At 47.8% G+C, this 13,027-nt stretch overlaps 1 protein-coding gene across 2 annotated transcripts in view; it reads left to right on the top strand.

The window, feature by feature from the left end:
* ANKRD33B (ankyrin repeat domain 33B) overlaps positions 1–13,027 on the top strand; it is a 61,622-nt gene that overhangs the window by 34,725 nt on the left and 13,870 nt on the right. Inside the window, exon 3 of one of the 2 annotated variants that reach the window (XM_008151660.3) lies at positions 10,778–10,918. The exons of the other annotated variant lie outside the window; for it this stretch is intronic. Within the exon in view, the coding sequence (XP_008149882.2) occupies positions 10,778–10,918 (141 nt within the window). The remainder of the gene's footprint in view (positions 1–10,777; positions 10,919–13,027) is intronic. 2 annotated transcript variants of the gene reach the window in all.

The following is a 13,027-nucleotide window of genomic DNA, read 5'->3' as shown; positions in this document are numbered from 1 at the left end:
GGCTGGTGGCATGTACGTTTATGTGGCTGCTGCCAACTGGCCTTTAGAAAAAACTGTACCAATTCATATTTCCCAGCGCGTTCCCGAAGGTGTTCTTGCCAACTGTGGACAGGATCACTTTCCAGTGTTTGCCGATTATTGTTTGCATTGTGTTTGCCTGATTTTCATCGGAGCCTAGACTCTGTTGTGACATTTTGGGTGCAATTTGCGGAGTACCCAATGAAATGGCTTCCACAATGAGGAAATTGCCTTCTCTTGCAACATGACACGTCTGAAGGCGATAGCTGGAGGGTTGTTTCATTGGGTGGTTCTGTGATGTCAGGATCTGGGGCCAGCTTCTCAGAAATGCTCTTGACCTTTCCCTCATGATCTCAAGAAGGCCTGGCATGGCTTCCTGTTGCCACACACAGAGGCCTCACGAGGGAGGAGCAAATCCCTGTCGTGTTTCATTCTCTAAGATGGAAAAACATTTCCAGAAGCCTCCAGCAGTTTCATTTACATCTGCTGGCCGGGTCACATGGCCCATGCCAAAACAACTGGCTGGCAGGGGAGGTGGAATGACCTCAATTGACTTGGTCTAGCCAACTCCGGCCCCAGCAGAATCTGTGTGGTTAAGGAAAACTTTAAACAACCACATGCTAATATTATTTGCTACAGCAACTGTGTTGGATGTCTGAGAGTTGGCAGACCTGGCTTTCTACAGGACTCACTCAGCGTCTGTGAGAATAAATTAGGATGCAAATGCTGTGATCTGCCTGCCGGGTGTTCTCTACAGTCTAACCTCCGTGGCTACGTAATGCACAATAAAAATACAGCCAGGTCTCTATTAGGCCTTGCAATGGAGAGGAGAATGTATGACAATAAATACTCAAATAATCCCTAAATCTCATTTAGCCAGTAGTTTCCATTCCTACCATACCTCCCCTCACAAAAGTACAATACAAAATCAGATAAGCAAAGAAATGAATAGTAAGCCCCAGGGATGGAGTTATGTGTTTCTCGTTCCTCCTTAGCAAATGGCAGGAGTAAGGTGCAGTGAGCAAGCCGAGGGCTCTTTTTGAACTGGTGATAATACAGTCGGTTGGGTATAAGGAATCTTTGGTGCATCCTTGAAACTTGCTATTTCTTGAACTTACTTTAAAATTTCGGAAGGAAATGTCCCGACACCCAGCCAGCCTGGCAGTATTCCCTCCTGCTGTTGGGGACAGCGTGGCAGCAAGGCTCCCAGGGGTGACCGGGGTGAGCGCCGACTGCCTGGACCAGGCCTGGCTCTGAACTGGATTTGGGGAGGGTTTCACTTCAGGGGAGAATTATGACATGGCCAGAAGCCAGGAGTAAATGCTTCTTCATTCTATTTGTCATATTTGTTATCACTACCCACGATCATAATTTCTGTCTGACTTTATTGTGATGTTTTTTGAGATGTTTTCCTTTCTCTTGGTTTCTACTCTTTCACTTAAAAAATTAGAACTTGGTAAATCTCTGCAGTTTCCTAGCATTTCCTTGCCCTTTCCTATAAATTACAGTATTGGGAGCCTTTTTTTATATTCATTGCAGTGCTGATCCCTGCCCGCTGGCCAGGCAGGAGTGAGCCTGAGCCAGAGCCAAGCTCACCCTGCTCCTCAGTCAGACACCTGCTCTCCCCACAGACCAGGAGGAAGGCCTGTCCAAGCGGCCTCCCGTGCTCCCCGCCTGCATCTTCCTCTTCAGGATGGGGCCAGTGCATTCTCCCTGTAGCGCCTGTGGGATGTGATATTTCCAAAGTCAACACTTCCCTCTGCTGGCCTGGTTTGGAAAAACTACATTTTGAGTACCTGGTGTCAAACCAATCAAGAGTTTAGACAATCAAATTCTGTAACATCTTTCCATTTTCAGAGCAGTATGGGTTTATTGTCTATTTTATTTCTGTGAATATAGGGGTAAACAAGATTCTTAGCCCATAATTGCTACTCAAAAAATGTTTGACTAATCAGCAATTGATCATTGTGATGGCCATTTAGTCTCAGATAATGTAGATTATGGCTTGAAAGTTAACAACCTTTATGATAAGTGTACTTTTTCCAAGGGAGAAGTAGGAATCCTTTGGCCTTTTTATTTAGTAAATATTTGTTGAAATAGCAGTGAATTGGAAGTTTTGGACTAATGAGCAGACTCTTGAGGACTATGGTGGCCCCATGGGAATGTGGATTACATGACATCATGGCTCAGTTGCCTAAACACCCTCGGGAGACCAGGGAAGAACTTGCATCAGAAGGGATAGCTCATCAGGTAGCTGGGTAAAAGGGGAAGAAGGAAGTTCCAGGCAGAGAGACTAGCATGTGCAAAGGCCACCAGATTGGAGAAAGAATGGCACACAGGTGAATTAAAAGGAGAGTTGAGTGATTGCAAAGTCTACAAGGGTGTTGGTGCAAGAGTTGAGGGTGAAGACGAGATTTAGAGGAGAAAAAAATAATTTTTCCTCTATCCTTCTGAGTTCCTGACTGAGAACCCTATAATAAAAGGCAGATTTAACAAGAGAAAAATCAGACTTCTATAAACACGTTTACATGGGACACCTTGAGGAAAAATGAGTGACTCAAGGAGGTGGCTTAGATCTCCAGCTTATAGGGCACCTTCACCAAAGAACAATAAATTAGTGGAGAAATTTCAGGACAAAGGAAAGCACTATTAGGCTTCCAAGGGCAGCAAATTATGGGAGGGGAAACTAATGGTAGATAAAGGCTAGATAGTAAATTTGTTATGTAGATTCCTCTGGTGCCACCCCCAGGCTGATAGTCTCTAAAAACAAACTTTTCCCCCTCTTCTTTCTGTACCTATATGAGATAATGGATGTTAACTAAACTTACTGTGGTAATCATTTCACAATATATGTAACTCAAATCATTATGCTGTACACTAAACTTATACAGTGCTGTATGTTAATTATATCTCAACAAAACTGTGGAGGTATAAAAAATTAAATAAAAATAATTTATGCCCTACTTTTAGACAAATGAGGGAAGGCAGTGCACCTTTCTTATGTCTACTCTTTCTCAGTTGCCTTCAGCTCTAAATTATCCTTATGCTAAACTGGCACATTTTGGGGTGGCATATTCTGCTACCCTTCAGAGGGCAGAGCCAGATCAAAAGGCGATAGCTCGTTAAAGTGCTGAGAATTCATCTAAAGAGTAGAAACCACTCAGGGTTTTAAGTGGTAGTAGTGCTGGTTAACAGAGTTTCTTCTTTAAATTACCATGCTGGTAGTGTGGAGAATGGGTGGAGGGGCAGAATGGGACCAGGGAGAATAGTTAGGAGAGGGATTGTACCTTATTTGGGATGTGGTGGCCTGGTTGAGGGGTAGAAGAGGGGATGGAGAACCAGGACAGGTTTGGAAGATATTTAAGAGGTGAGATTGGCAAAACTCCATGATAGCTTGGATGGGGAAAGGGTAGGTAGAGGGCTGAAGACAACGTCCAGATTTCTGGCTTGGGCACCTAGGTGATTGTTGGTGTTCATCACTGAATAAGGAATGTGGGAGAGAGGAGCAGGTTTGGAAGAAACAAGTGTTGAGTTTCTTTGTGGGATGCCCAAGATGAAATATCCAGCACACAGATGTTTAGGTAAGAGACTCAGGAAGGGAGACTGAGCTAGAGATAAGCAATCTGGAACTTTTACGGTGATGATTGGATCCATGAGAGTGGACAGGATCACCAAGAGAGGGTGTATAGGATGAGAAGCTAGCTTGGTCACACATGCGAGGAACAGCAGCATTTCAGAAGAGCTCATAAAGAAAACTGACAAGGAGTGGCTAGAGAGGCAGGTGGAAAATTGGAAGGGTCAACTTTCAGGATATCTGTGGAAAAAGAGGTTAAAAAGGATAGAAGACATAGTGCTAAATATAGAGGTGTCAAGTAAGATGAGGATTGACTAGTAACCATTGGATTTTGCTGCAAGACAGTCACTGGGGGCCATTGGAAGGCAGTTTCAGGACAATTAGGGGAGGGTCAGTAGCAAGAGTGAGAGTAGATGATTCTGGGACTTAGAGTGGAAAGGAGACAAATGGTTGATGGTGGGTGGAATGCAAAGACAGGTCCACAGGATCATTGTCTGTCACTGCAACAGACCAGATACTTATGCCCCCCCTCCCAAATTCATGTGTTATATCCGAATCCCCAAGTGATGGTATTAGGAGGTAGGGCTTTTTCAAAGTGATTATGTCAAGAGGGTGGAGCCCTCATGAATAGAATTAGTGCCCTTGTGAGAGGCTCCAGAGAGTTCCCCCACCCCTTTTGCTATTGAAGACACAGCAAGAAGATGGCCACTTATGAACGAGGAAGCAAGCCCTCACTGAATCTGCAGGCATGGACTTCCCAGCCTCTAGAACTGTGAGAAATGTTTGTTGTTTAAGCCACCCAGTCTGTGGTAGTTTGTTATAGCAGCCTGAATGGACTAAGACATAGATGTAGATATAGATATAGATTTAATTTTCCAAATTGAGCTATCAGTTGTTAAAGTGTGAATACGTTTTTGGGGGAACACTGAGCATACATATCAGCATATTGTTGCACAACAAACAAACCTCAAACTTTAAAATATGTTTATTGTTCATGCATCTGTGTATGGGCTGGGGACCTGGGGATCTCGACAGCTTTTGGTTGTGTGTCTGTGGTGAGCTGGATCCTGTTCTAGGGTGTGCTTAGGTACCTCAGCTTTGCTCCATGCATTTCTCGTTCTGTTCTCAGGACCATCAAGTTAGCCTTGACGTGTTCTTAGGAGATAGTTGAGGCACAAGCATGACAGGGAGTTCAGACGAATAAGTGCATTTCAAGGTTCTGCTTGTATCACACCACAAATGTCCCAGTTCTTGACAGAAGAATTTGGAAGTCACGTGGAAAAGAGCAAGGTGAAGCATTTGGGCCATGAATGCAATCTGATGGATTTGCAAGGAAGCAGAGGTTGAAGAAAAAGAGGAGGTAATTGGTAGCACAAGTACTGGAGAGAAGGAGAGATTGGCATCTTTAGGGGAAGCATCACCCTCCCTTTTCAATAGGAGGGAAAAAGAGACTGCTATGGATGTGGGACGTTGGTGGGGCTATTGGGGAAAGTTGAGGGAGTTTCCTTCTTGTGGTTTCTGTTCCCTCTGTGAAGTAAGAGGTGCATCATCTCCTGGGAAGGGGTTTGCTGTGCGGCAGGGGACTTAAGAGTGGGAAAGTTTTAAATTTCCCATGTGGGGATTGAGAGTCCACAGTAAACACAGCAGTGTTGTTGGGCCTGGTTGAAAATCCAGTCGAGGCTGGCCACCATGGATTTCTACCCCATACACTCTCAGCAAAGATGCCATTGGTCATCCAAGGTGGTACCAGGAACCGAGACTGTGGTGGTACCAGGGGTCATCTTTGACTTCCCTTTCTGTTATATGGCTCAGCCAAACAATCACCGAGGCCTGTCCATTCACTTCTAAAGGAGTGTTGTCAGTCAACCATTTCTCTCCATCCTCCTGCTCTCCCAGGGACCTCGCCACTGTCTTCTGTCCATTGCATGCCCATCACAGCCTCTCAGTGAGCTCCCCTCATCATCAGTAAGGGATGGGGATGGTGTGGAGGGAGCCACACATGGCAGCCAGCCAGAGTCATCATCCCTACCTTGTGTCTTGTCAAATGGCCCTGTGCTAGATCTCCCTTTTATAAAATAAACTTTGATTTTACAATAGTTTAGACTTACAGAAAAACTGCAAAGATTATACAGAGAGTTCCTGTTTACCCTGTACTGGGTTTCCTCTGTTCTTAGGATCTGGAATTAGTATGATACATTTGACACAATCCTAATATATAAAAAGCCAGGGGCTGTCACGACCGAAACAACCAGACGGACAACTGAACAGCAGGCTGTGTGGGGCAACCAGGCCGGCAGGGGGGGCAGTTGGGGGTGACAGGCCGGTGGGGGGGGGGGGCTGTTGGGGGTGACCAGGCCATCGGGGGGGCAGTTGGGGGTGACCAGCCCAGTAGAGGGGGGGTAGTTGGGGGCTATCAAGTCATCGGGGGGGGGCAGTAAGGGGCAATAGGCCGGTGGGGGGGCAGTTGGGGTGACCAGGCCAGCAGGAGGGGGCAGTTGGGGGCAACCAGGCTGGGAGTGGGGGCAGTTAGGGGTGATCAGGCTGGCAGGCAGAGGTGGTTAGGGGCGATCGGGCAGGCAGGTAGGTGAGCAGTTAGGAGCCAGCGGTCCCGGATTGTGAGAGGGATGTCCAACTGCAAGTTTAGGCCCAATCCCCTCTGTGCATGAATTTCATGCACCGGGCCTCTACTGAATTAATAAATCTTGATGTGTTTTTATTATTCACACAAGTTTATTCTTTATTCCAAGATCCTCAGTGTTTTCCTAATATCCTTTGTTGTTGTTCCAGGATCCCATGTAGGACTCCATGTTACATTTAATTGTCATGTCCGTTAGGCTCCTCTTGGCTATGAAGTTTCTCAGACTTTATGACTTTGACAGTTTGGGGAGTACTTGTTAGGTAGTTTGTATAATGTTCCTCAATTGGGATTTGTCTGATGTTTTCCTCATGATTACACTGCAGTTATGGGTTTTGGGGAGGAGTACCACAGAGGAAAGTGCCATTCTCATTACATCATATCAAGAGTACTGTTGCCCTAACCGGTTTGGCTCAGTGGATAGAGTGTCGGCCTGCGGACTCAAGGGTCCCAGGTTCGATTCCAGTCAAGGGCATGTACCTTGGTTGCGGGCACATACCCAGTAGGGAGTGTGCAGGAGGCAGCTGATCGATGTTTCTCTCTCATCGATGTTTCTAACTCTTTATCCCTCTCCCTTCCTCTCTGTAAAAAAAATCAATAAAATATATTTTTTTAAAAAAAGAGTGCTGTTAAAGAAAAAAGATATTCAATGACACTTGTTACAGATGGTAAGGCAGACCCTCGTCAGGGTCAGCTTGATAGGTATAGGGACCACCACATTGGGGTTTTGCAATGGGGTAGAGGCATGCAGCCCACCAGCCGTGAGTTTGATATGCTTGAGGGATTGGGTTCCACTCCAAATACAACAAGGAAATGTAGGTCTTATAGCCCCCACTATAAGGAGCAAGGGGAAAATCAGTAGATGGAAAATTTGGAGAAAACATCAGGGGTAAGGGAGATTCTAGCTAAACCAACCTAACAGGATTGTTGCTTAAGACAGGCCAGGGTGGTCAGTCATCACCTGGGGATGGTGAGGAAGGAGGAGCTTGGTGAGAGATCAGGGTGGGGCTTTTTTTGTTGTTGTTGTTAAAACTAGATGTTACAAGGAAGTGCACTGGTGGGCCTAGAAGGTTCAGGAACCTGACTAAAGTTGGGTCAAGCAGACGCTTTGTGAGTACCTGCTATCAATGTGATTTGTCAACAACAGGTTGATGTTGGCCTTGGTCACCTGGCTGAGGTTGTGTCTGCCAGGTTTCTCTATTGAGAAGTTCTCTCCCCTCCCGCCTTTCCATATTCTACTCTCTGGAGGGAACCCACAAGTTAAGGGGTGCATTGCTGTGCTCCACCTCCTTGAGAGTGGAGCGCCTGCATAAATTATTTGGAACTTTTCTGCCCAGAAACTTGATTATTGTATCAGGCACTTTTTTATACAACACATTACCTCTTATAATTTTCACAATTGTGAGATTGATATTATCTCTTATTTTCCAGATGTAGAAACAGGGACTCAGTGAAGTTGACTCCCCTTCCCAGGGTCACTCAGATTTTAAGTGGCAGGTTGGGGACTTGAACTTGAGTGTTCTCAGAGCCAACTCTCTCAAGTGCTAAACTCTCTACACTGTTATTTAATCACCCCACTGAAGATATTTCACGTTTCACATGAACTTATTCCTTGGGTCAACTGTGTCTTTCTCTTAGGCAAGGTAAGCATCATTGGGGGAAAGATGTTCTTGGGGTCTGCATGGTGAGTCCACCCTTTAAAAGGGCTTTCTCTGAGGACTTGAGGGAATCCTATTCTATAAATCCTATTCTAAGTTGAACTAGGATCAAACTAGATTTCAATATGGTACAAGTTTGGGTTTTGTTTTGCAAGGAAGGCTGTGTTCTATCTGTTTTTCTCTCTTTCTCTCTAGAAAAGGGAAGCTCCCTTTGGTTAATTGGCCTGGTTTTTAAGAAAAATGTTAATATCTACACATTTTTAGAAGCATCGGGTCCACCTTGATTTCATTGAATGAGGTCATCTGTGTGAGAAGAGGTACTATATTCCGCTACTCTGGGAAAGTCAGTGGGGAGCCAGGAGTGATTTTACGGGTTGTTGAAAGCTCACGCCTGTAGTCAGAATGAGTTGGCCACGTGTTGGTTTTTCTGAGCTCAACATAATATGCAGAACAGATCTGTATAATGGGCTGTTTGCTTTGTGGATTTTCAATTTTTCCTCTCTCTGCCTGTTCGAAGTGTTTAGAATATGTCAGTGAAAAGGGCATCATGCTGAAAATTGGGACAGATATGCTCTTTCACGTCTTTAAAGAAATGGCTCGAAACAAATTGCAGTTGGTTTCACTAGGACTCTGGCTAAATCTGACTGGCAGGTGCCACAGAACATTGGACTGGACAACAAACCTGAGACCAGAGGGCCCTTTCCCCCACAGTTTAGAGCAACTAAGGTGCTGTGGGCACCTGCCTGCTAGCGTTAGCGCCGCCCCTGGCACTGTCAATGATAGTGGAGGGCCACGTGGCTGAAATGAGTCAAAAGGCATCAGATGCTGTGGAACCTGTGAGTCACAGAGCCAGAGGGTGACCTCCACCCTTCTGGCTTGTTAACCCACAACACGGTCATATTAGTCAGTGTTTCTCTCCCAGAAAGGCTGCATGTTTCTCTTTTTAAATTTTGCAGTGAGTTCAGGAAATGGGCTGAGGTCAATGGCAGGCAGACAACAGTGCTTCTAGAAGAGTCTGCAGTCTAAATTTGGTTGCTTGTTTGTTTTTAACTTGGAAGTTGATGAGGAGGATTTGATATTGCTTGGGAAGCAGCCCTGCAAGGAAGGAACCTGGGTCCTAGTCTCTGTCTGGGGGGATGGGAGGGCAGCAATTCCTTGCTGCTGTGGGCAGAGATAATGTTGGGTGACGCTCTGCTCACAGCCTTGCCACCTGCAGGGCAGTCAGGTGAGCCCCAGGGAAGCACCTGTGTCTCCAGGCTGCCCATCCTCAGGAGGAGGCCTCTCCTCCTGCCACGTCCCAAATCTCACCCAGTGCCCTTCCCCAAATCAGCTGGAAGGAGCCTCATGGTCCTGGCTTCTCCATGGTGCAGAGGCCTCCTGGGGGCAGGGGGTGGTGCCCAGTTAAGGACAGAGAGTGACTGCCATTCCCACGAGGCCCCACACCTGCAACTCTACAGTGTCAGTTCCAAAGGCCCATGTACATGGTAGGGATGGATGGGGCATTTCAGAGAGCTGGATCTTCCGTGTCTAAGGATGCGGACTGGGCACCCGGCATGGCCAGCTGGCCCAGGAGAGGGCTTCCGCAGTCTGCTCCCACTCCCCAGGTAGGGTAGCTGTCATCAGTGGGTCCCGGATGGAGATGCAGCTGAGAGGTGGTCCTGGGGGTCGGAGGCCGAGGGAAGGTGAAGAGCAGAGGAAGCTCCCTTCCACCTTGGTGTGGTCAGTCCTGAAACAATGAGGCTTGACCCACTAGGACAGTGCTTCTCAGCGGGTGATTTTGCCCCACAGGGGGCATTTGGCAATGTCTAGACACATTTTGGGTCATCACAGCCAGGGTGGGAGGAGGGGTGTGGTTGCTACCAGCAACCAGTGGTTGGAGACCAGGGGTCTACAGTACACTGGGCGGCCCTACACGGAGAATAATCCGGCCCCAGGTGTCACACAAGGGCTTAAGAATAATGGCCAGTGGGCATTGGGGTGCTCGGTCCTTTGACCCAAGAGCCTGTCTTTGTGGCTCAGGGAGCCCTGTTTGAGGAAAGCTCCCACTCCATTTTGGTTTTCGGGTGGCAGGGGTGGTGGGGGTGTGTGGCTGTAGACCCCTGGGAATACTTTTTTTTTATATCACATTTTCCTTTTCCACTTCTACTTATGAAGGTAAGAGTGAGCAGAAAATCAGGTCTCTTTAGGAAGTGCAAGACAATAAAGGGGAGAACTCTGTATTCTCAAATGAGTATTCTTACCTGCTTGGGCTTCTGGCCGAGGATCTTGGTAGCAACACTAGCTGTGTTCCCTGCATGTGTGTGTGTGTGTGTGTGTGTGTGTGTGTGTGTGTGTGTGTGTGTGTGTGTGTGTGTGTGTGTGTTCGTGTGCTTGTGTATGAAAGACAGGGACCGACACTTTGGAGCAGTAACAGAGGGTGGCAGTGTGCACTGGCATATCCTCCTGCTGCCAAGACAGCTTTCTCCTCCCTGAAGCCGGGGAGCCCTGGGAAGTGGCCCTGAGACTCACGTTTGGGTTTGCATCTGGGCACGGGTGTCTCCTGCTGGGAGCTGACAGCACCAGAACCTTCCCCTGACCAGCAGGGTCTGCTGAGGCAGCTCAGCACTTCTGCACACCACCCCGCAGCATCCTGGCTACTCATGTTCCTCCTTAACATGTGACAGGACAGCTGAGCTCCCAGTGGATGGGCGAAGGGAACAAGAATAAAGCAGCAGAGACAGCCACGCGTGCCTATGAATTCTTTCTTGCTGTCTGAGGGGCAAACCCACACTCCACAGACGGGCTGGCCCGGGAAGTGGACCGGGCGACGTTCCTCTCTCTCTAGGAAGACCTCCCTGGAATGAGCGGTCTCCATGGCGTGCGGTCTGTTCACCTGTGCCAATCTCTTTGCAGGGCATGCCACCATCACCAACTACTTGTTGAACTACTTCCCTGGTCTTGACCTTGAAAGGAGGAACGTGTTTGGGTTCACGGCCCTGATGAAAGCCGCCATGCAGGGCCGAACGGAGTGCATCCGAGCCCTGATGCTAGCAGGTACGTCTCCACCGTCCTGCGCGTCCCGGGCCCCCGAGATGCGGATGTTGCTGCCTTGAAGGGTATGGGCTGTAGGGATGAATCAGTCCTGTGGAAACAAGGGCTAATGGGTGCAACAAAGAACAGTTTCTGTGAGCTACATGGCTGTCACCATCCGAGTGAAACCAACAGAACAAAGGCAGCCACCTTCAGGGTAGGGCGGGAGGTCACGGTCACCCAGCAGGACACCCCTCCTCGCCCACTTCTCTGGTCTTGGCGCCGAGCAGCAAGTCTGTCCTATTGGAGGTGGGCGCAGGGATGGTGGGTCAGCCCCGTTGCCATCCTAGATCCCTGCTTGCTGGTGGTTGGAGCCCATGGTGGTGTGGTGTGTGGCGGCTTCCTTTCCTATGAGGGGTCACAGAGTGGAAAGGTCTGTGAGCTCTGGATCAGCAGGGCACCCCCTTTGCTCTTCACGGCGCCGCCATCTTGGAGGAAGCACTTACTTCTCTGAGCCTCCCTGTGTCCATCTGTGAAATGGGAACAGTGACTTCCTTCTCACCCCCGTGAGGATGAAATAGGAAAATACTTTGTAGACTCTCGGGGGCTGTGCATGTTTAATGAACTACTCAGCCACATTCCATGTGACAGTCTCTAGTTCTTTCCCCCACTCTAAAATGGAATCACAACATCGTTAGCACCGCCTCATTGGGTTATTTTGAGAATTAAGTTAGAAAAAATGTGTGTAAAGCACACGCCCAGGGTCCGGCACAGGGTGAGTCAGTCAGTATGCGATGCTGCTGTTGACATTATTTAATGTCATTATTTTAACTTATTTTGTTCTTGGCCCTGGGCTCACCAGTCCCGCTTGGTGCTGTGGGTTCCCCAAGGTGGCATTTCCCTGCCAATCTTCATATCTGAGGACAGCAGCCAAGCTCTCTGAGCTGTCAGCCCAGGCTAGTCCTTCTGTTTAGACAACTTATTTTTAAGAAATAAAAATTTATTTTGGAATCCTTTCAGATGGATGGAAAAGTGACAAAGGTAGGACAGAGAGTTCCCATACAGCCCACACTCGTCTCCCATGTTAGCATCTTCCTGAGAGGCCGACATTGGTACATGACTATTCACCAAACTCCAGACTTGCTCAGATTTTACCAGTTCTTCCTCTAATGTCCCCTTTCCATTCCAGGGTCCCATCCAGGCTCCCACATTCAGCTGTCATGTGTCCCCATTCCCCCTGGTCGTGACAATTTCTTAGTCTTGCCTCCTTGTCCATGACTTGACTGTCTGCATACTGGCCACAAGGCAGTGCCCTCCAGTCTGAGCCCATCTGTCGTTTTCCTTGTGATTAGATGGGTTATAAGATCTGCAGCTTGATTTAGATTCTTCTTCCTCTTGCCTGAACCTGAGTGTTTCAGGGGATGCTGCGAGAAGAATAAACTCAGTAAATGAAGACAGAGGCTTTGAAGATGGAAATGTTCTTGGAAATAAAAAAAAGATCAAACTTACAATGAATCCCATTGACTGTGCTTTGGGCTCAGTGACAGTTTCCAAAGTGAGACATCAGTTTCAACAGAGTGTAGGCCCTGCCTGTCCCGTGCCAGGGAGAGACCCTACTTCTGGTTAAATGGCGGTCAAGCGCTTCATCTGCTTTTACTCTGGATCTAGTTATAACTTCGGGTAGATCGTTAGCAATTTTCTTTTTCAGCCAAAAGTGTGTGGTGGTCAGTCACATCTGTGCATTCTTCCCAATGAATTTATTTGAATCACGAGCCCTTTTGTTTATAGGCCAGTTGCCTGGGTGCCGCTGTTGTTTCTCTCTCCTCCCGGCCTGGCGGAGGTTTCAGCATTGGCCACAGGGTCACAGGATAACAGCAACGCCTTTCGGTCTCCTGAGCGATGGGCCTGCTTACAGGCAGCCTGCTCGTCGCTAGTGCTGTTCCTTTCCCGCTCAGTGATGTGGATAACACATTTGGCATCGGTCTTTCTGTACTCTCCTTTTCCTCTTTCCTCCTCTGTGAGCCCTGCCCCATCAGTCTAGAGTAATCCGCATGAGTACAGACCCTGAGGGTGTGCATTCCTGACCAGTATGTGGTCAGAGCAGAATGGTCAACAGAACATACTTGGAAGCCA

Source organism: Eptesicus fuscus, chromosome 4 (genome assembly GCF_027574615.1).
Source record: "Eptesicus fuscus isolate TK198812 chromosome 4, DD_ASM_mEF_20220401, whole genome shotgun sequence".
NCBI lineage: Eukaryota > Metazoa > Chordata > Mammalia > Chiroptera > Vespertilionidae > Eptesicus > Eptesicus fuscus.
Note: the sequence above shows the minus strand (reverse complement) of the source record. Positions and strands in the feature narration are given on the sequence as shown.